Source organism: Saccopteryx bilineata, chromosome 1 (genome assembly GCF_036850765.1).
Source record: "Saccopteryx bilineata isolate mSacBil1 chromosome 1, mSacBil1_pri_phased_curated, whole genome shotgun sequence".
Taxonomy (NCBI): domain Eukaryota; kingdom Metazoa; phylum Chordata; class Mammalia; order Chiroptera; family Emballonuridae; genus Saccopteryx; species Saccopteryx bilineata.
Genome location: NC_089490.1, coordinates 364,260,646 through 364,284,495, shown reverse-complemented (window position 1 = coordinate 364,284,495; position 23,850 = coordinate 364,260,646). Strand labels below are relative to the sequence as shown.

The 23,850-nt window shown below is 43.6% G+C and overlaps 1 protein-coding gene across 1 annotated transcript; it reads right to left on the bottom strand.

Moving 5' to 3' along the window:
* On the bottom strand, positions 1–20,613 carry NCR3LG1 (natural killer cell cytotoxicity receptor 3 ligand 1). The gene is made up of 5 exons (XM_066251053.1): positions 20,233–20,613; positions 14,024–14,371; positions 7,640–7,963; positions 5,267–5,393; positions 1–4,386 (listed from the first exon to the last, which is right to left on the bottom strand). The coding sequence occupies exons 1-5, from the start codon at positions 20,330–20,332 to the stop codon at positions 4,344–4,346; spliced, it is 942 nt and encodes a 313-aa protein (XP_066107150.1). The 5' UTR covers positions 20,333–20,613; the 3' UTR covers positions 1–4,343.
* Between the last annotated feature and the right edge of the window lie 3,237 nt (positions 20,614–23,850).

The following is a 23,850-nucleotide window of genomic DNA, read 5'->3' as shown; positions in this document are numbered from 1 at the left end:
GGGGGAGGGGCACAGAGAAAACTAGATAGAGGGTGACAGAGGACAATCTGACTCTGGGCGAGGGGTATGCAACATAATTTAATGAGAAGATAACCTAGACATGTTTTCTTTGAATATATGTACCCTGAATTATTAATGTCATCCCATTAACATTAATAAAAATTTATTAAAAATATATATATATTATTTACTCTAGTCACCATACTGTATGTTACATAACTTATTTTAAAACTCAAATTCTGTAACTTCTTAACCCCTTCACCCATTTTGCCCTCTTCCTGTCCTCCACTTCAAGCAACCTCCAAGCTGTTTTCTGTATCTATAAGCTCATTTCATTGTTCTTGTATTATTTTAGATTCACATATTAATGAGATTATATATATCCTTCTATGACTTATTTCACTTAAAATAATGCCTCAAGGGCAGTGTTGTCACAAATGACAGAATTTCCTTATTTTTTATGGCTGAATTATATTCCATTGTATACACAGTCATATGCCTCATGATGTTTCAGGTAACAATGGACTGACTGTGGATACGACAGTGGTCCCATAAGCTTATAATGGGGCTAAAAAATTACTCAAGCATAGCCCCAATATGCCAAGGTTGCAGGTTCGACTCCCAGTCTGGGCTCACACAAGAGTCAACCAATTAATGCCTACATAAGTGGAAGAACAAATCAATGTTTCACTTTCTCTCCCTAAAATCAATAAACATTTTTTTTTCTTAAGTGAGAGCAGGGAGGCAGAGAGATAGACTCCCACATGCGCCTTGACTGGGATCCACCCAGCAAACCCCCTATGGGGCAATGCTCTGCCCATCAGGGGCCATTGCTCCATTGCTTGGCAACCGAGCTATTTTAGCACCTAAGGCAGAGGCCATGGAGCCATCCTCAGCGCCCTGGGCCAACTTGCTCCAACCAAGCCATGGCTGCAGGAGGGGAAGAGAGAAACAGAGACAGAAAAGGGAGAGGGGGAGGGGTGGAGAAGCAGATGGTCGCTTCTCCTGTGTACCCAGACCGGAATCAAACCAAGGACTACCACATGCCAGCCAATGCTCTACTGCTGAGCCACCTTGCCAGAGCCTATAAATACATTTTTAAAAATTCCTATCACCTAGTTAAGTCACAGCCATCCTAACATCACATGTTTGTGGTGATGCTGGTGTAAACAAACCTATTGCACTCCCAGTCATATAAAAGTACAGCACAGCCTGACCAGGCAGAGGCACAGTGAATAGAGCATCAGACTAGGATGCAGAGGACCCAGGTTCAAAACCCTGAGGTCGCTGGCTTGAATGTGGGCTCATCCAGCTTGAGCGTGGGGTAGCTGGCTTGAGTGTGGGATCATAGACATGACCCTATGATCACTGACTTGAACCTAAAGGTCACTGGCTTGAAGCCCAAGGTTGCTGGCTTAAGCCCAAGGTTGCTGGTTTGAGCAAGGGGTCACTGGCTCAGCTTTAACCCCCCAGTCAAGGCACATATGAGAAAGCAATTAATGAAGAACTAAGGTGCCAAAACAAAGAATTGATGCTTCTCATCTCCCTTCCTGTCTGTCTGTCCCTATCCATCACTCTGTCACACACACAAAAAAAAAATACAGCACATATAATCATGTATAGTACTTAACACTTGATAATGATAATAAAGGACTTTGTTACTGGCTCATGTACAGAGCTCACAAAAATCAGGGGATATTTTATAGCTTCATATTCATTTTGAAATATCCCCTAATTCTGCTCACAAAAATTAGGCAATATTTTATAGCTTCATATTCATTTTGAAGTATCCTCTAATTTTTGTGAGCAGTATATTTACTATGCTATACTTTTATTGCTATTTTAGTATATCCCTTGGGCCTATAAAAGAAAGTTTGCTATAAAACAGTATGTGGTATTACCCAAGCAGCAGCCTCATCTCATGTTGACTGCATCTCTTGATTGCACCATTTTCCCTTGTGCTTGATTTAATTTTACAGTGTTTTATAAATTTAGTGTATCATAAGCATACAGTGAAGGCTACATTAGTGTACACTCTAGGCCTTCACATTCACTCACCACTCACTGACACCTAGAGCAACTTTGTGTCTCGAAAGCTCCATTCATGATAAGGTATATCATTTTTTATCTTTTATACCATATTTTCACTGTAGTCTTTCTATGTTTATATGCATAAATACTTACCATATATTACAACTGACTACATTATTCAGTACAGTAATGTGTACAGGCTTGTAGCCTGGGAGGAACAGGCTATACCACATAGGCTATGTGTGTAGTAAGCTGTGCCATCTAGGTTTGTATTAAGTACATTCAGTGATATAACCACAGTGAAATTGCTTAACAACACATTTCTCAGAATGTATCCCCTTTGTTAAGTGGCACGTGACTGTGTCCCGTTTTCTTTATCCATTCATCCTTCGGTAGACACAGGTTGTTTTCATGTCTTGGTGATTGTAAATAATGCTGCGATGAACACAGGGATACAGATCTCTTTTCAAGTTAATGTTTTTCTTTCCTTCAGATAAATACACAGAAGTGGGATTGCCAAATAACATGGTAGTTCCATTTTTAATTTCTTGAGGAACTTCCATACTGTTTTCTATAGCGGTTGTACCAGTCTGCATTCCCACCAACAGTGCACAAGACTTCCCTTTTCTCCACATCTTTGCCAATACTTATTCTTGTAGTTCTCATAATAGCCACTCTAACAAGAGTGAGGTGACACCTCATGGCTTTGATATGCATTTCCCTGATGATTAGTGACATTGAGCACATTTTTAGGTACCTCCTGGCCATTTGTTTATCTTCTTTGGAAAATGTTACTCTCTTTTACCTTTTTTTGGAAAAGATGATTGGCCAGAGGCTTTCAAATCTGCTCTTGAGCAAGCTGTGTGGGTCACCAGGAAAAGTAATTTCAGTTACTGACACATCTCTGAGAAGCCTGGTGGTCTGTGCTGTCTGTCACAGTATAAGAACTGCGGATATTCTAGTGGTCCCTCCATCTGAATTCTTCATGAATGCACCATAATGAAAGCACCTTGTTATGATTCTTCAGTCTCTTCTTGTGTTAGTTTGGGTCTTCTGAGAAGTGCTTTCAAGATGTGTTAAGAAGTACAAAAGAGTTGTCTGACCTGTGGTGGCGCAGTGGATAAAGCAGCACCCTGGAATGCTGAGGTCGCTGGTTCAAAACCCTGGGCTTGCCCAGTCAAGGCACATACGAGAAGCAACTATGAGTTGATGCTTCCCACTCCTCTCACCCCACCTTTCTTTCTCTTCTCTCTCTAAAATCAATAAATAAAATCTTTAAAAAAAGTACAAGATAGTTATTGAGAGTGGTACCTATGAAAGATAAAGGGGAGACGGGTAGAAAAATAGGTGGGAAATGTCTTTAGACCATGATGTAGCTCTGATATCTGAGAAGGAGGAAGGATTGGGTAGCAAGAGCTTCAGACTACAGGGCAACTCTGGAGTCTCAGCCACTCCAAAGGGGAGCTCCAAAGACTTCTGCTTTGTTCAGCCACTGGCTGGAGCTCCCTGGGGTGACCATGCATAAGCTTGAATACTGTAGCAATCCCTGAAATGGGACAGCTGGAACTTGTTGGCTGAGTATACTCTTCATAGCAGGATCTCTCTTAAAGGAGATCTCAGCAGCACATCTCCATGGTAACAACATTTTTTTGGTCACAACTCAGCTTCCTGAGGAGCCATGTCCGTTAGTTTTTGCTGTATACACAAGTCAGCCTAAAACACAGTAGCCTTTTAAAAATAAATATATATTTCTCACGCATTTGAGAGTTAGCTCTGTTGACACTGATGATCTCAGCTAGATTTGTTCACATGACTAGGAGGCTGTCATCTAATCACCAGCTGGTCCTCAAATAATGTGGGTTCAAAGTCAATGTTGCCTCATTGTAACACTGATGAGATGCCGGTAGGAACTTAACTCTTGTTTATGTCAATAAGCCAATAGTAAAGTTCATTTCATTACACGTCGTTTTGTTTAAAGTTGCAGAGCCTATGGACAACATTAAGGAGCACTTACTGTAGGCTGGCCTTCCAGTGTCTCCCCTCCTCCAGCAGGCCAGCTTGGACAATCCTCGTCTCACAAGTCTCACAAGCACAAAAGAAAGCAAATGGAAACACACAAGGCCTCTTTCTCTGCTGTCTCTCCCTGCTGGCCAGAGCAAGTCACAAGGTTGAGCCCAGTGTTAAAGGGCAGCCTGTGATCGGAGGACATGGCAAAGGACACGGATGTAGGGAAAAGTGAAGGATTGGGGCTGTCAGTGCAGATCGCAGAATCCAGGCTGATCCCAAAGGCTGTGGTTGTAGTAGTCTCTTTCTCAGTAAATAGTTGTGTCAAATGACTGCTTCTGGTGCCTGCACCTGGATATCAGAAGACAAAAGAAGGCAAGAAATATGAACATTCACAAATATCACAAGTAAACTCCTTTATAGATAGTTTTTTACACTAGCCTAGGTTCAATCAGGAGAGTATCTTTTAAGGATCAACTTGCCAACTTTAGATAAACAAATAGACTTTTTTCTTGATTAATTGATTATTCTAATTTTCTTAAAGCATTTATAATGAGATGTATTTGCTACTGCACAAATTTTGCCTTGGCAGGCCCATAAATAACTGAGGGCAATTTTATTATCTAGAACCATTTTTATTTTAGAATCATTTTAACCAACATGCTTATTCCAGTCTCTTGGGCCTCTAGAACTTAAGCTGTTTTATTTGCTATTTGGACCACAGTTAAGGATAAACATGTTTGGCAACATGTCTTACTTTGGAAACACCAGTGAGGGTTACAAATTCCTGGTTGAATAGTGACATCTGGTTGTAAGCGATCCTATTAAGCTATTAACAAAATATGAGCACCTGGGGGAAGGACAGCCCCTCTCTGAGCTGTGGATCGTGTGTGTGAGAACAACAGTGCAGTTTCTACGTAGTTCAAAGAGCTGGTCTGAACTAAAATGGTGAGGTCTGGTTCACAATGAGATTTGTATGTTATGAAGAGGAAGAATGGCCTTACAATGCATCTCCCCAGTCACCAGCCACCACACTTGGATCTGATGACAAAGTTCTTCCCCAGCATAACATCAGAAAAAACCACACACTACAAACACACAGCACACTTAGAATCCCCTGGCATGGATCCTGAGAACTCTCGAACACCATCCGCTGATAGTGATCCCTGAACTCCTAAAGCCAATTGTAAAACAAAGGACTAAATTTTGCTTTGCACCCACCCCTCCTTACCTTTTCCAAAGTAAACGTAATAAACATGATGAAACCACGACAGTTAAAAGTAAACAAGGAACACCGATACATAAGATAGTGGTCCACAAGCTACTGGTCCGCAAGCTATTAGTTTCCATCTGAGGTTCTGCAGAGAGAGAGAAGAGGTGAATGTTAAGAGGAAATCTACTGGTAGGGGCCAAGGTGACCACAGAACCACTGCTAAGATCTGTGTGATTACATGTCATTTCCTTGTCAGAGATATAACCACCAATCCTCTGCCATGCATCTTGTCATGCCTATCACATACACCTCTGTCGGTCAAATAAGTTTGTAAATATGATGTATATGTTTGCTTGTTTATAGTTTGCATTGGGTGTGGGAGAAAGGCTGTAAGCCAGCAAGGTCCTTATAGCCTAAGGCTTAGTTTTAAGACTTAGTGCCGTTTCCACCCTTTTAATACTAAGATCTTTTCAAAACTAAGGTTTCCCCCACACCCTTGACTGTTGCATGATGCTGGGTAGTGCACTCTTATGAGGAATCCTATTTATGCCTCAAATAAGTGGCTTTGTATCAAAGACTTCCTTATTTGTATATTGGCTTAGTGCTCGCTTCGGCAGCACATATACTAAAATTGGAACGATGTATATTGGCTTAAAGGCTTTAATTTCTACACTATAAAATATGGTAGACCAGGGGCTCTGTCTCTCGGTTCCTGCTATCAACATTGCAGGGGAGAGGCAGCCAAGATGGCAGTGTGCTAAAGAAGAAGCCAGTTTGGGCAGAGTTTGTGCAGAGAGAAGGAGATGGGGAACAGAGGTAAATTAGACTGGTGAGGTTAAAACCTTTGATTCTAGGAAACTCGGATAAGTCAGGGGCTTTGGGAGCTCTGAATGGAAAGGGAAGTGTTTTCCCACTGTGTGTAATTCTCACCCGCCAGATGCAAGCTAGGATTAAAGGTAATGCCCCACCAGTTCATGGCTCCGTTGTTTCATTACCATCTGTCTGAATCAAATGTGAACCTGCATGGGCCAGGCAGCTGTGATAGTGGCCATGGCTACTGGCTTTACAACCTCCAAACATGAAATAGTAGCTGTAGCACTTGTCAGAAATTCATGAAATATCAAACATAACACATATATATGTCATGCATGTGTTAAAGCTTCCACACTGCTACATATTGAATGCCTGTGTCCCCCCAGAGTTCCTATGTTGAAATCCTAATACCTGATGTGATAGCATTAAGAAGTGGGGCTTCTGGGAGGTCATTAGGTTGTGAGGGTAGAACCCTCATGAATGAGATTAGTGCCCTTATAAAAGAAGTCCTAGAGAGATCCCTTATCCACTCCACCGTGTGAGGATACACAAGAAATCTGTGACCCCGAAGAAAGCCCTCACCCAACCTTGCTGGCACACTGATCTGACACCCAGCCTCCAGAACTGTGAGAAATGAAGCTATTATTTTTATGCCACCCAGTCTGTGGCAATTTGTTATAACAAGCCCAAACAGACTAAGGCATACACAAATCACCAAGACAAACCTCATATCATACAAGCAAAGCATATTTCCATTCCATACTTCCCCACACCCCACACATGCCCTGCACACATCCCTGCACACAGCACACCCACACATCCCTGACCCTTGCTTACAAAAACAATTCCTCTCTCCCTCCAGGACCACCCCAGGCCCCATGTGGCACACTCAGTCAGCCCCTGCCTTCCTAACCCCTCCCAGCTCCAGGCAGATGCATCTCACCAGCAGGGTCATCCCCACCTACGCCCAAAGACAGGACCACAGAAGCCAGGATATGAGTTCAATTAACCCCACCCCAGCAGCAGGAAGGGTTCTGTAGGGAGCTGTATTACCTTAAGCTAAGGATCTAGTGTGCCAGGGGAAAGCCCTTGGCATCTGCAGGACTCTGACTCCCTACGATGGCCTCCCCATCTTGGGCATGGAACCACCTCTTCAACTTCCACCAGCCACAACAGTTTGCAGGGGACCTAGAGCCAGACCAGAAGAGTTGCTGGCAGGGCTGGGTCTCTGGCCCCTGACAGACCCTTATCATCAGGGGACATGGACAGGATCCTATCTCCTTTCTCCTGCTAGCTAGCAAGCTTCCATTCCAGGTCATATAGACCACCCAGACCACTTAAGCTGCCATAAACTAACAGCAGCCCTGAGGATGACTGTCATCTCTCCACTTATTAAAGCATCTGTCCTGTCTTAGAGACCTCGACCAGACTACTGACTGTAGAGCTGAGTGAGGCCAAACTAAGATTTCTCTCCCTCCCCATTGGCCCCTATCTTGGCTTAGACTAACTGCAAAACTGAGTTTTATGTTATACTCCCTCAAGGTGAAAAGTAGGGGAAACATCTAGAAGGATGCTTACCTTTCCCAGGCAGGGTGATATTCAGTGTCATCAAGGTGGGCAAGGATATGTGCCTTATCATACACTGGTAGGTCACATTGTGTTCCACGGAGTGGTTCATCCTCAAATGGCTAGTGATATTAAATGTACCGTCTTCATTCTTGATGGCTGGATCAGTGGTGATGCCCTCAGAAAATTCCAGGCAATGGGGATCCTCCCGGGTCCATTGACACCACGTTATGTTAATGTCCTTTGGGTGGAACCCACTTAACTTACACAAAATATATTTATCTTCATTATCTTTCACCATGACTTTCTTCTGAGTCAAGCTGCCAACTGGATTAGCTGCCAGGGGAGAGAAGTCATGCTTTGAGGGTAGATTGGGACTAGTTTATTATCAGTTCAGTGTCTGGCCCATAGCAAGCCTTCAGGGAGGGTGAGTGAAGAGAATGGGATTCTGTTTAGGCTAACTATTCTGGGTATGTTGATCTCAGTGCAGCAAGGTGCTGATGTGCCATGACCCCAACTGCTCTATATTTTGTAAAGTAGAGTTGCTTAAGCTACTTTGTGTCACTGACACCTTTGAGAATCTGAGAAAAGCTTCGGAACACTTTTGTGGTACAGACTGCTAATTGCTGCCCATTCCATTCTTCAATGACACATCCAAGTTAAAGCTACATCTCCGAACCTCCCCTGCAGCCAGTGTTGCCATGTGAACTCAGGGTTTTTGTAGCCCAGAATCAGAAGTAGAAAGAGCAACCTCAAAGAAGTATCCTTAAAAAGCAAGGGTATCTCCCACAACAAGTGCTGGTAAGGGCGTGGAGAAAAGGGAACCCTCCTGCACTGCTGGTGGGAATGCAGGCTGGTGCAGCCACTGTGGAAAACAGTATGGAGATTCCTCAAAAAATTAATAATGGAACTGCCTTTTGACCCAGCTATCCCACTTTTAGGAATATATCCTAAGAATTCCAAAACACTGACTCAAAAGAAGATATGCACCCCCATGTTTACTGCAGTGTTGTTTACAATAGCTAAGATCTAGAAACAGCCCAAGTGTCTGTCAGTGAATGAGTAGATAAAAAAGCTGTGGCGCATATACACAATGGAATACTACACTGCCATGAAAAAGAAGGAAATCTTACCTTTTGTGATGGCATGGATGAACCTGGAGACAATTATGCTAAATGAAATAAGCCAGGCAGAGAAAGATAAATATCATATGATCTCACTTATATGTAGAATCTAATGAACACAATAAGCTGAGAAACAAGATAGAGACAGAGGCAGGGTCACAAGGAACAGAAGGACAGCTGTCAGAGGGAAGGGGGATGAAGGAACGGGATCAAAGAAACTGAAGGGATTAACCAAAATTATATAAACGTAACACATAGATAGAGAAAACAGGGCAGCAAGTCCCAGAGGGAGGGAGGGGGAGGGGAGCAAGGGGGTGAAATGGGAATGGAAGGAGACTCTGCATGGGGCATGGAGGGCATGAAGTAGGGGGTTGAGAGTGTTATATTGAGTGGGACACTTGAAACCATGTTAACATAATAAATTTAAAATAAAAACAGAAAAGAGCAAGGATATCTTAAAGAAAAAGACTATGCCATCCTCTCCCTTTCTCCTTATTCCCCTTCTTCCTTTCTGCAGAATGGCTATAATACCACATGATGGTGTGAGATGGAGAAGTCACTTCCAAACACAAGGTAGAAGCTACATGTCAAGGATGGCGAAGTAGCAACATAAAAGGACCCTGGGTCCCAGATGATCACAGAACTACCCTGCCTGCCCTGGGGGGGGGCTACATTTTTGTGAACGCAAAACAAACTACCTTTTTAAAAGCCCCTGTTGGCTTCTGGTTTCCCCTGACATGGAAAGACCTTGGAAGTCATCACTCCTATCCTCATAATAAGAAAGAAAGCTAAACTGGAGAAACTGCAAATCAACAACTTTTCTTAGATCCATCAGAGAATTGGGGTGACAGGGGAAACCGTCACCCTGAAAACTAGAGAAATAGGCAGATTGCGAGAACCACTGCCAAGATCATGTTACCTCAGGCAGAAGGTGCTAGAGTCATAACTTGGACAAACTGCTAAGGATGAGGGTGGACTAGCGGGAGGGTAAGAACTTCTGTGGGCCAGTCTTAGGAGGTTTCCATGGGTTTTAGCTCCAGGAACCCCACCAGGTTCTCACAGTTGCAAGAAAAATCCCCTCCTGTTCTGGGGAGGAGAAAGAGGAAAAGTAGCCATTTAAAAACATACCCAGTACATTCTCCATAACAAAGAATGCTCTCAAGGGAGAAGACTTTGCCACAGCCCTGGCTGACCTGAAAGAAGATGATTAGCCCTCCAGCTCTCTATAACCTCCCTGTCTCACCTAGGGACACTTCTGAAGATCATAGCCTATGGGCTCAGGCCACTCAAAGAATGAGATTTAATCATAAGATGACAGACTGTTTCCCCTCCACACTACTTCTTTTCCTTCACATTAATAGGGCTCCAGTGTAATAATAAGTATATTATATATAGTATATACTGTATATAGATTACAACTGAGAGAGTTGCAAGACACAAACTCTATTTAAGGAGTTTATAAGGAAACTAAAGAAAACAGGGAAGGGGGGAAAACGAAAATAGAGGAAACTGAAATCTCTGACACCTACAGCTATGGCATTAGCATTAAACACAGCCCAATTCCTACTCAAATTTAAATAGAATTTCACACTAAAAGCCTGTTTACTTCAATTCCTATTACCCAATACATAATATCAGGTTTTCAACAAAAAATTACAAGGCATACTGAAAAGTGTGAAAAGACAAAGCAAGCATCAGAACCAGACTCAGGGATGACAAAGATTTTGGAATAATCCGATAGAGAATTTAAAATAACTATAATTAAAATTTTAGAAGTACTAATGGAAAAAAAGCAGAAAGCAGACAACATGCAAGAACAGACAGATAATGTGAGCAGAGACAAACACTCCCTAAGAATCAAAAGAAAATACTAGAAACCAAAAACACTATAAAAGAAATGAAGAAGGCCTTTGACAGACTCTTCAGTAGATTTAACATTGCCAAGGAAAGAATCAGCTAACTTAAATATGTCCATAAAAACTTCCCAAACTGAAATGCAAAGAGCAAAAAGAATTGGGGGAACCCAGGAGGAAAAAAAATGTCCAAAACTGTGGATAATTACGAAATGTATAATGTACACATAATAAGAATACCAGAAGAAGTAAAGAGAAAGTAGCAGAAGAAATATTTTGTGAAATAATGGCTGAGAATTTTCCAAAATGAATGATGGACACCGAAGCACAGATCCAGGAAACTTAGAGAACGCCAAGTAGGAAAACACCATATCATATTCAAAATAAAGAAGAAAAAAAAATTGTTTTTGTCAAAAGAAATCCAGAAGAGGCCCTGGCCTGTTGGCTCAGTGGTAGAGCATTGACTCAGCATGTGGAAGTCCCAGGTTTGATTCCCAGTCAGGGCACACAGGAAAAGCGACCATCTGCTTCTCCCCCCATATCTCTCTCTCTCTCTCTCTCTCTCTCTCTCTCTCTCTCTCTCAATCTCTCTTCCTCTCCCGTAGGCATGGCTCAAATGGTTTGAGCAAAGTTGGCCCCTGGCTCTGAGGATGGTTCCACGGCCTAAAATACCTTGGTTGCTGAGCAATAAAGCAGTGGCCCAGACAGGCAGAGCATCGGGGAGGTAGGGGGCTTGCCCGGTGGATTCCGGTAGGGGCGCATGCAGGAGTCTGTCCCTGCCTCTCACTTAATAAAAGAAAAGAAAAGAAATAAACCAGAAGAAAAAATAACTTACTCATAGAGGAACAAGGATAAGAATGACATTGGACTTCTTAAATGCAAGCAAGAAGAGAGGGACGTGAAATATTTTAAGTATTGAAAGAAAACAGCCCACCAATCTAGAATGCTATATCCAGAAAAATTATCCTTCACAAGTGAAGTATAAATACTTTCTCTTACAAACAAAAACTGAGGGAATTTGTCGCCAACAGACTTGCCTTACAAAAGGTTAAAAAGAAGTTTTTCAGAGAGAAGAAAATGATACAGTTCAGAAACTATTGATAGAATCTACTTAAAGAAAGGAGTGTCAGAGAAGGAATAAATGAAGTTAAAATAAAACCTTTTCTTATGCTTAATCAATCTCATAGATAATTCAAAATAATAATAGCAACAATGTATTGGGTAGTTATAGCTTATGGATATTGAAATGAATGACAGTAATGTTATAAGAGACAGGAGGGGAGAATTGAGATACTGTTATAAAGTATCTGCACTACTGACAATGAAGCAGTTCGGTATAACTGCAAAGCAGATTTAAATTAGTTGTAAAAGTACAACTAATTGCAAACTCTAGGCAATCACTAAAAAATTTTTAAGAAGTATAATTGATATACAAAAAGAGGAGTAAAAACGGAACCATATAAAATGTTCAATTAAAACCAGATAAGGCATAAAAAGGGGACGAACAAGTGCACTGAATAGAAAACAGACACAAATGTGTGATACTTACTAATGCAAATATATAAGCATATAAGCAATCCCTTTAAATGAATGGTCTAAGTACCTCAACTAAGAGACACAGACTGTCAGAGTGGATTAAAGAGACTCAAATATGTGTTTCTACAAGAAACCCACTTTATATAGAGTAGATAAATGGTGACGGAAGGAGACTTGACTTGGGGTGGTGAACATACAATACAACATACAGATGATGTATTGTGGAACTGTCCACCTGAAACCTATATAATTTTATTAACTAATGTCACCCCAATAAATTCAATAAAAAAGAAATCCACTTTAAATATGAAGACCCACGTAGATTAAAAGTAAAGGAATTAAAAAAGATACACCATACTAACATTAGTCCAAAGAAAACTGGAGTAGCTCTATGAATTTCAAAGTAACCTTCAGAACAAGAAAAACTACCAGAAATATTAGGTAAAAACTAGGGATAGCTGAATAAACTGTGGAATTTAATTAATAAAAATGTATCAGTGTTGGTCTATTAATTATAACAAATATACCTACTAATGCAAGATGTTAACAACAAGGAGAGTGGTGTGCAGAGGCAGGAGTCATATGGGAACTCTGTATTATCTCTGCAATTTTTCTATAACTAAACTGTTCTAAAAAATAATGTCTATTAATTTTTTAAAATCTTTTATTTTAGGTTTTCTGTGATCTTCAGAGGAAATGAATCCTAATATACACTCCCATCCCCAAATTAATATGTACAAAACATTCAAAGACTTAAGTACAATTTTGGAGGGTTCATAGACACTGCCACCCTAGTATAGGCTGAACTGTGGCCCCCACCCCCAAATTCCTATGTTGAAGTCCTAACTCCAGTCCCCAGACTGTGACTGTGTTTGGAGATGTGGTCTTTAATGAGGTTGGTAAGTTAAAACAAGGTCATTAGGTTGGGCCCTGTTCTGAATCATGTCTTTATAAAAAGAGGAGATTAGGACACACATACATGAACAGGGGGAGGCCCATGGGAAGACACAGAGAGATGACAGTCATCTACAAGCCAAGCAGAGAGGTCACAGAAGAAAGCAACCCTGCTGACACCTTGATCTCAGACTTCTAAACAGCAGAATTGTGAGGAAATAAATCTCGTATTTAGGCCTCTCAGTCAGTGGTATTTTGTTATGGTAAGTCTAAGCAAACTAATACCACCCCCACCCCAAGCTCATCCACATAGTATTATCAGATCCATTTATAATAGAGGAAAGTGGAACTCAGTTGGTGTTTAGGGGGTATTGTTGTTAAAAGTTGATCAAGCACCTAACACAACAGCACTAAACTGGGCATTTTCATACATTACCTTATATAATCCTCAGAACACTAAGAGGCACGTATGATTTATCACCCCAGTTTGTACATGGGAAAATTTCAGGTCTAAAATGTCAAATGACTAGCCCAGTCACCCAGTTTGGATTCAGATCTGCGAAGCCAGAGCATAGCATCTCCCCCTTTTCCCAGCTACCTTTCAGACACACCTCTTCAGTGAACACTGACTGTCCACACTCCAGGTGAATGACATAATAATTACTATGGCTAGCTTTTACCGAGCACTTCTAATGGGCCAAGCACTATGCTAAGCATTTTAGCTGCATTTTTCTTAGATTATCCCCTAATCAATCCTCTTAGGTAAGTACTATAACATTTGTTTGAGCAAAGGACTTTGAGGTTCAGCATGATTACTAACTTGCCCTAAGTTGGCCAGAGATGTTCATGGAAGCCCAGGACTCAAATCCATGTCTACCTGACTCCTAGGCCCACGCCCCAAACCTCTGCCCCCCTCAGCCCATCCACATCCCCAACACCCCAAGCCCCATTACCACGGGAACTACAGGACACTGCCATCAAGTACTCACCCACAACTATCACAATGACTGTTCCCTGGGCCTTCTCAGGGGTGATCACCACCTCACATCGGTACTCTCCTGCATCCTCCAGCTGGACTCTAGGCAGCTGCAGTGAAGCATCCCCGATCTTCAGCCTCAATAGAGACACGCTGGCTCCTGCTCGGAATGCCTCTTGATATTTTCCAATTGACCGAAACACCTCGTCCTCTTTTTCATTCACCTGATGCTTCCGAAACCAGGAATTACCCATAATGTCGATGTTCAGATGTTGGGAACCAAGGATCTTGCAGAAGATGGTGGCATTGTCATTCAGCGATACAGTCTGATTCTTCCCCGCCATCTCCACTGTAAAGAAATCTGTAGCAATAAGAAAAATCAGTTATGATAAAGACTTGAATGAGGGATGGGATGAACATACAATATGGTGTACAGAGATGTGTTGTGGAATTGGACACCTGTGGCCGTGGCCGGTTGGCTCAGGAGTAGAGCATCAGCCCAGTGTGTAGAAGTCCCAGGTTTGATTCCCGGTCAGGGCACACAGGAGAAGTGACCATCTGTTTCTCTACCCCTACCCCTCCCCTATCTCTCCCTCTCTCTCCTCCCTTCCCTATAGCCATGGTTTGAATGGCTTCAGCAATTTGGCCCTGTGTGCTGAGGATGGCTCCATGGCCTTGCCTCAGGCACTGAAATAGCTCAGTTGCTGAGCAATGGAGCAGAGGTCCCAGATAGGCAGAGTATCACCCTGTAGGGGGAGCTGGGGGGATTCCTGTTGGGGGCGCATGCGGGAGTCTTTCTCTGCCTCCCTGCCTCCCACTTCTCACTTAATAATAATAATAAAAAAAAGAATTGAGCACCTGAAACCTGTATAATTATGTTATCCAGTGTCACCCCAATAAATTCAATTTTAAAAAAAGAAAACTGAGTTATGAGAGAACCTTGGGAAAAAATAAAGGCCTTGTAATCTCAAATACTACCACGTAATTAAAAATAAATTCCTTTTTGGGGGTGGTGGTCTTATGCACAGAGGCTCTTACTTAGTTCATGGCTCCTTATTAATCCATGTAAGACTCTCTTTTTTCTTCTTTTTTCAAGATTGTTTTGGCTATTCTCAGTCTCTTGCAATTTCATAGAAAATTTCAAATCAGTTCATTAATTTCTCCAAAGAAGTCAGCTGAGATTCTAATAGGAATTGAACTGAATGTGTTGTTCAATTTGGGGAGTACTGCCATCTTAACAATGCTGCATTCCAATCTGTGAATGTGTTTTGGGGATGTACTATGGACTGAATGTGTCCCTCCAAAATTCGTAATCCTCAGTGCGATGGTAGTTGGAGGTGGAACCTTTGGGAGGTAATTAGGTCATGAGGGTGGAATCCTAATGAGTGAGATTAGTGCCCTCATAAAAGCCAGGAAAGGGATGAAGGATATGGTATCTCTCTCTGCACTTGGGGATATAGTAAGAAGGTATTCATCTATGAGCCAGGAAAACAAATCAGTCGACACCTTGATCCTGGACTTGCCAACCTCAAGAACTATGAGAAATAAATTTCTGTTGTTTAAGCCAGTCATCTAAAGTATTGGCCATGGCAGTCCGAGAAGACTTAAGACAAGATGTTTTTCATATCACTTACTTAAATCTTCTTAAACTTCTTTCAACAATAGTTTATAGTTTTCAGAGTATAAGTTTTTGTGCTTCTCTTTTTAAATTTATTCCTGGCCCTGGCTGGTTGGCCCAGCAGTTGAGCGTTGGCCCGCATGTGGAAGTCCCAGGTTTGATTTCTGGTCAGGGCACACAAGAGAAGTGACCATCTGCTTTTCTACCCCTCCCTCACTCTCTCTCTTCTACTCCTGAAGCCATGGCTCAAATGGTTGCAGCAAAGTTGACCCTGGGCACAGAGGATGGCTCCATGGCCTCACCTCAGGCACTACAATAGCTCAGTTGCCAAGCAACAGACCAGTGGCCCAGAGAGACAGAGCATCACTGGTAAGGGGGCTTGCCAGGTCTGATCCTGGTCGGGGCACATGCAGGAGTCTGTCTCTGTCTCCTCTCCTCTCACTTAATAATAAAATTTTTAAAATTCATTCCTAAGTACTTTATTGTTTGATAGCACTGTAATTAAAATACTCTTAATTTTATTTCAAATTGCTCATTGAAATTTTATAGAAATAATATTTACTTTTTTATTTCCATTTCCTTCCCCATCAGGCAACCAATCTAAGATGTTTAATATCTACATTTTTGTTCTTTATAAAACTGTCTTGTTTTGTTTTTCAAACTTACAGAAATGGTATTGAGTTATATGTCATTGTTCCTCCTCTTGGCACTATGCTTCCCATTTCGGTCCATCCTGCTATGTGTGCAGCTAGTCCTTTGCATTAAGTTGCTTCCAGTTCTTCATGGCAAACATACACATCTGGCTAATCTACAGCCCCACTGGTGGACACCCAGATGGTCTCCTAGAGTCCCACATCGCCGTCACCACCATTGGCATCGCCCAGACTATTTGGGCCAGTCTAATAAATGTCAAGTGATATCTTGTTATTATTTTAATTTCTATTCTCTAGTTAGTAATGAGTTAAAACATCTCTTCATATGCCTTTCAGGTTTTTGGTTTTCTGTTCAATAATTAAGCAGAAACATGTTCAACAGTGTTCCCAGAAAAAGTGAAAAGACTCCTTCGCTGCAGTCGGACTCTGAGCTGCCTGCAAACTCCTAATTGTTGTTCCAGGTTCTTTTAGGTCAGTGCCAGGGCCTTCCTCGCTGCCCACAGAACACTGGAATGGGTGAGAAGGAATGGGCATGGAAAGAGAAGAGGTCTGCGTGTCTGATCTCAGCACTTGGCTAGGCTAGAAAAGAAGGAAGCTGTCCAGAATTCCCACAGGACAGGAAAAGGAGGGGACATCTCAACCTGGAAAACTATACAGTGGAAACAAAGGAATGAGAATCAAAGAATACAAAGAGACCATTCACGCTATGCATTTGAGCAATGAGATGAAAAGAGAATTTGATGAGATGGCTAGGGCAGAGGACGAGGTAAAGAAAACCTGAAAGAAATGGGGGGGGGCGTATGTGGATGGAAAAATGTTTACAGGACCCTTTCTATTCCAGGGGCCCAATGGGACTCAGGGATGGCTGTAGGGCCCTACAAAGGGACTGGTAAGACACACCTTCCTAGTAGTAGTGTAGTGCCCATGGCAGGCCTTTGCCAGGCTAATTGGGTTTTGGGAGTTTTTTTGGATTTTAAACAATTTTTATTTATTGATTTCAGAGAGAGAGAGAGAGAGAGAGAGAGAGGAACACTGAGCTGCTCCTGTATGTGCCCTGACCAGGGATCGAACCGGCAACCCTTGTGCTTCCAAATGATGCTCTAATCAACCAAGCCATCCAGCCAGGGCTACCTCGGGATTTTAAACCTGAGTCCTCAGGTGACTGCACCACCACCTGGTCAGGCTTAAACCATTTACTCTTAAGAGGTCTTGGTTAGGTAAGATAGACTGACTGTTTCCCCATTTAACTATTTGTCTCATTTTCCCTATTCCACTTATCCTGGCTTACTGACTTGTCTCAGTAGGAGTTTTGAAACCTGGGCAGAGGTTCAATTTGGTGCTGGAGCCTGGGGGGAATTGGAGTTCCAGGAAGGCCTGAGGCAGAAAAAAAAGGTGAGGGCAGCTTCCTTCTATTGACCCCACTATGAGGTTGAAACCTTAGGAGAACAGGGTTTGTGTGTTCTGTTTTTCCTTTTCCTCCTTCAGGTGTCTGGGCACCTGGGACCCACTAGTAGAACCCCTAGGGCAGGGATCTGGAAGTGGCTGAGGCAGCCTGCTGAGTGGGAGCTCCCTCATTCCATCAGACTATTCAGATGTTTCTTTCAGAAGGACCTGCTGCAGGAGTACCAGAGCTGTTTTCAAAGTCCTACCACCAATCTCCAATCTCCCAAACTAGCTTTTGCAAGAGACGGCTAAACCAGATCTGGCCACCAGGGGGCAAAAAAGCAGTCTAAGGGCCATTCTCCTTTCAATTCCCCACCTACACACACCTGAGGGCCCAGATGGGCAGTGCCTCACCTGTTTCTGGAGCCCAGTAGCTCTGTTAACCCTTTCCTGACTAGTCTGAGGTACATCTCTCTGCCAGTCATAGCATAATTAAAGGGCAAATCTGATGGTAGACGCATGTTGCAGAGAAAAGGGGCTAGGGTGGAGGTGAAGTTTCCAATTACAGTGGCCCTTGTCCTAGCTGGGGCTGGGGGATGCTAGCATTACCTGCTACTGTTGGGCAGCTACCCACCCACACAAGGGTGAAGGAGGCCGCTGGAGGCAGGAGATGCAGGGTTTACTAGCACCGGGCCTCCCAGGCAGGATATTGAGAATGCTGATGCAGCCACAGAACCCACACTTCCAGGTTCCCCTTTGCCTTCTATCTTTTAGGACCCTTTGTAACAAATAGTAATTCGGGTGGAGGTGGGAGGGTGGCTAAAGAGTGGAGAGAGAGAGACACACAGAAGACTAGGAGGCTGAGGAGGGCGGACAGTTACGATTTGGCAAGAGGAAGGAGTGGGTGGATTACGCAGCTCTCGGGTGTTGGGTTTTGTGTCGCTCTTCGAGAACTAGGCAACCTTCCAGGGCTCTGAGCAGCCCAAATTCCGATTCCGTTCCGAGCTACAATGTGTTAAACTGTGGGTGGGCGTAGGGTCGGGAGTCCCTCCTCCTAGCGTCACCGCCTCTTAGTACACCGGCTGGCACTTAAGGAATTAAGTCTGCCCAAAATCGGCAAGACTGGAGCCGGAGAGAAGGAAGTGGAAGGGGAGAAGGTAGTGAAGAAGGCGGGGGAAACTTGCTGCAGGGAGACAACACCAGGAACCCCCTCCCCAGGGCCCTGGCCCCTGGGCCCCCAGCCTCAAAAGAGGCCCCGCCTTTCCCCCACCCTTAAGCTCTGTGTCCCTTGGAGGGTGGGCTGCAGAATTTTCAGCCAGGCTTTGGCTGCCTGCTCAGTTTTTCCAAACCTCCAGTCAGGGAAGACAAGAACCCTGTTAGGATAAGAGTCCCTCCCTACTGCCCCTGCGGCCCCCTCTCCCAGCCTCCCCTTTCCTGCTCAAGCACCTTTTCCAAACTTCTTTCCCCTGCCGACGCTGACCCCTGCACCCCCCTGTCCGCATCTCTATTGGCTCTCAAGTTCAGGTTGGAGGGGCTAAGTGGGTCTCACAATCCTGGAGAGCTGCCAGTAAAACCATACTCCTCAGGCCGACCCTGAGACCTGCTGGGTCCCAGCCCTACTTCCAGCCAGGCGCCTGCCCTGTCCCGGGACACGGCCCCATGGCCACCAGAAGAGGTGGCCTAGGAGTCTTCCGCCCCAGGATGGAGGCGGTGCAGTCGGCGCCAGTAGAGCTGTTCAGTAGGCTCTGTACAACTGGGGCCGGGCCCTGGACAGGCTTCGAGGAAGAGCGAAGTGTTCCGAGCATGGGGCATGGTTTTGTCCAGAAGGTCTATTATAGAATAATAATAATCACACATCTATCAGGCAGACAGGCCGCTGGAGTGAGTGGGGAAGCCAGAATGCCTGGAAGGTCCTCCTCCAGGCCCAGGAAGTTGTCTCCTTCAAGATAGGACGGTGGGTGCATCCTAGAAACAAACTATGTGGGGGTCGAGGGCCGCCAGGCTAATTGTTTTAATTGTCACTCTCATTATCCAACTGCAGCCCTCTCTGTTTCAGGAGCAGATTTTCATCCGTGGCATGGAATAATGTTTACGGTGCATTGGAAAATTAAAAAGAAAACAGTTTGCAGAACCATAAAAAAAAGTGAAAAGAGAATATTTGAATATCACCACTCACTCTCAGTAAAGACTTTAGTAAAAGTCCAGATGCCTCATTGATACGCAGATGGAATATTTTTATTTCAAACCCCCCCCCCCTCATTTTTCTTCTCGGTTCCAGTGTCTAGGATTATGCAAGAGAGGCGCTGAAATGCAGAGCACCCAAACTAAAGGAGGCAATCTCCGGCTCCCACAAGTGCTAAGGGCATCCAGTATGAAACTGTTGAATCAATGAATCCAATTTCACAAAGGAGAGCTGAGCAGGGATAGTACAACCCCAGGTGGCTACAGACTTCCGGTGGAACCCCGGAAGGATCTGACCCGAGAGGCGCTGCAACCACCGCTCTAACTTCCCCACCCCCAACCTTCCCCTCCAATCTCCCACCATCCTCCCAGCCACCGCGGTCCTACCTGCGGTGAGGAGCGAGCTGCACAAAACCAGGACCAGAAGCCACGAAAAGCCGCACGAAACTGTAGCGGCCAGAATGGCGGTTGCCGAATCCACACGCATGCCTGGTTTGGGCCTCTAAGTCCACCTGGGTCCACAACGCCAAGTTTCCTATCGCAAGTTTCTTTCTACGAAGTGAAGCTCCGATCTTAATACGCAAGAAATCCTCTTCGGTGTGGTTATGTGGTTGGTACTAGAGTGTCCCTATTTGCAGCTTCTAAATCTTCCTGCCTTTTCTACAACTCGGTTTATTCCGGAAAGGCGACCCACTGCAAAGTAGCAGCCGCGTTCGTGGGCATTTGGTCATGCGCTATACTTTACTTATTGGGCACCTGTAGTGTGTCAATGCTCCTCCCAGTTTGATTGGTCCTCACTGCTCCCGGCTCTGGAGGTTCCAATGAGGTGTCTGCAAGGGACCCAGAGTGCGGGCGCCTGACCCGCGGCTCCTTACTGTTAGTTACTGTGCGAGGATTGGATCTGGAGTGGGTGTGCCTCAGTCTGGCTGGTTGTGTCGCTTGACTTCATACAAAAAAGACAGCACAACCGAAGTACAGGTTTTGGAATAGGTTTATTAAAGCTGGGGAGATACAGTGAAACAAAGGAAGGTTAGGGTTAAAGAAGTAATACGGGAGGAGAGCCTGGGTAGAGTCAGGGGTCTGCTTTAGCTTTCTAGAAGTGCCAGGCTGCTGCTGTCAGCTTACTGGAAAGTCTGGAGGGGCGGGAGGAGTGGGCGTTGAGATAGGTTCAGGGGTTAGCCAGGAGAAGCTGCTTGCTGTTCCCCTGGTTGCAAGTAGTGTCCGTGGCGACCCTTAATTTAGGAGAAAGTAAAAAGTTCATGCCTGAGAAGAAGTGGGTGTATTCTAAAGCTAGCAAAGCTGGCATGGTTTGTCTTGAGGGTTTTTATCTTTCTTCTGTGGTCAGAGAATCTTAGGGGAAGGTTTCGGTAGAATATGTGTCAGCTTTCCACATGTGTTCTTTAATATGCTGATGCGAATAGGGGAGTTTGAGATTATTCTCTGGTTGGCTTCACTTCACTTCTATCTTGGATTTGTTTGGCCCTAGTCAGATTTTTATTATTTGTTCCCCTGATTTTATCTGTCCTTGGATTTGGCTGGCACAAATGGCATTAATAGGGTTCCTGTTCTTTATCTCCCTGACCAGGATGATTTAAGCTATTTATTCTCTGGTCAGGAAGGAGAGGTATAAACCATCTGTTCTCAAGTGTCCTTGGTTAGGGAAGGTAAGATATTGCCATTCACTAGCTGTCTGTAAATTAGTGAACTTGTTTAGCCTTGTTTAATTATCTTGTCTGTTTCCCTATTCCACTTGTTAAAGCATTTTCCTAGCTTCCTAATAGACTGTCTCATTACTATCATATGATAAACTTACTTTTTTTTTTTTTTTTTTAGCTTACATGACTTAAACTGGAACTTCATTTTATATCTTTAGAATACTTCAGTGCAACACCTAAAGGCTGCCTCTCCAGCCTAACAGCTCTGCTCCGCTCCTCAATGATCTACTCTGCTCTGTATTGGTCAGCTCCACTCTGCTCTGGCAAGACATCTTAGATGCTCCAGTTCAGCCAGTGAGATACTATAGTCTTCTGCCTTTGGTGAAAAGGAAAAGTGTGCTGAGCCAGAGGAGAGCTGGCCAATAGAGACAGGAGGATTTGCTCCTGGTCTCCAATGAGTCAGTCCTCATGTAAATGAGGCCGCCAAATCCTCCCAGTTTGATTGGTCCAAAAGGCACTGTCTAGATTGGTCAGAATAGAGCTGTTCTGATTGGCCAAAACTGCACAGCTCTAACTGAATGAGGAAAGTTCCAGTACTATCAGTTGTTATCAGACTCCAGGAATTTCTTTATAAGGGTTGGCTCAGATGGCAGAAACCGTGCAAGAAGGCAGTTCAGCGCAGAAATAAGCAGTTCAGTGCAGAGGCAGGCAGTTCAGCACAGGTTCCTCTGTGAAGTGCAGTTTGCATGAGAGGTCCCTGTGAAGAAATCACTGCTAGACTGTTTTTCAAAATTTGAGACCAGTTAGCCACAAGGAGTCCTTCTTAGTAGGTGTCATCTTTGTCCCCCCCCCCCTCAGGGTTCACAAACCCAAAGCACACAACAGAAGCTTCACAAGTGCTTTTCAAACAAATAAGTATATATTCTTAAGAGTTTATGGAAGTCTTTGACTTTTCATGTCCTTTACTGCAGCACAGCATTGAGACATGATACTCAAATGCTAGTTAACAGGTCATTTATATAAGACACATTGTGTTCAGCTTGCTTTTGGAATGTCACATACAATTTGGAACCATGTATATATATTGGATTTTACTTATTGGTTTTAAAGAGAGAAAGAAGGGGGAGGCGCAGGAAGCATCAATTCGTAGTAGTTGCTTCTTGTATGTGCCTTGACCAGGCAAGCCCAGGGTTTCCAACCGACGACCTCAGCATTCCAGATTGACACTTTATTCAATGCATCACCATGTCAGGTGAAACCATATTTAAATACATAAAAATATGCAACAAGTAATTAGAATGGTAAGGAAAAGGCATAGATATAAGGACATACATACAAGGACAATACAGCAGAGACAGTAGATATTGTCAACCACTCTGTTTTCCTTTAAAAGCCACCAATTTCTTCCTGAGCACAGGAAATCTCCTAAATAAAAGACTACATTTCCAAGCCTATCTTGGAACTAATTGTGGCAATATGACCAAGTTCTGACCAAAGTAATATAAATGGAAGTGTTTTGTGTGACTTCTGGGAAATGTCCTTAAAGGGAAGGATGTGCTCATTACCCCCTTTCTTCTGCAGCTGCAGGAACCTAGACACAATGGCTAGAGCCTAAGAAGACATTTTGGACGATAGTGTAGAAGTAATGTATTGAGTACAAGGGGACAGCAAAATAGAAAAGTGCTGGGTCTCTGATGACTTGTGAAACTTCCTACCAGTCTTAGAATACCTCTGAACTTATAGAACATAAGAAACAAAGTCAATAAGCCAGTCTTATTTGAAATGTTTTCATTTTTAGCAGAACGTAATCCTAATCACTAAAAATGGTAAAAAGGAATTGAGCCAGTTTTGCTTGGAGTAGACTAAGGTTTAAGCCATAGTGTTTGTTAGTCATTAAATCTCCGAAAAGCTAACACCTAAGTATATGAGCAGACATGTTATATTGTTTTTGAAGGCAGAGTAAGATTCCTATGTGTAATATATGACAAGACAGACTTTGACTCCATATTAAGAATAGCTTCTCTGACAAAGAAATGAGCCATTTCGCCTGACCAGGCAGTGACACAGTGGATAGAGCATCGGACTGGGATGCGGAGGAGCCAGGTTCGAGGCCCCAGGGTTGTCAGCTTGAGTGCAGACTCATCTGGTTTGAGCAAAAAGCCCTATAGCTTGAGCCCAAGGTCACTGGCTCCAGCAAGGGGTTACTCGGTCTGCTGAAGGCCCACGGTCAAAGCACATATGAGAAAGCAATCAATGAACAACTAAGGTGTTGCAACGTGCAATGAAAAACTAATGATTGATGCTTCTCATCTCTCTCCGTTCCTGTCTGTCTGTCCCTGTCTATCCCTCT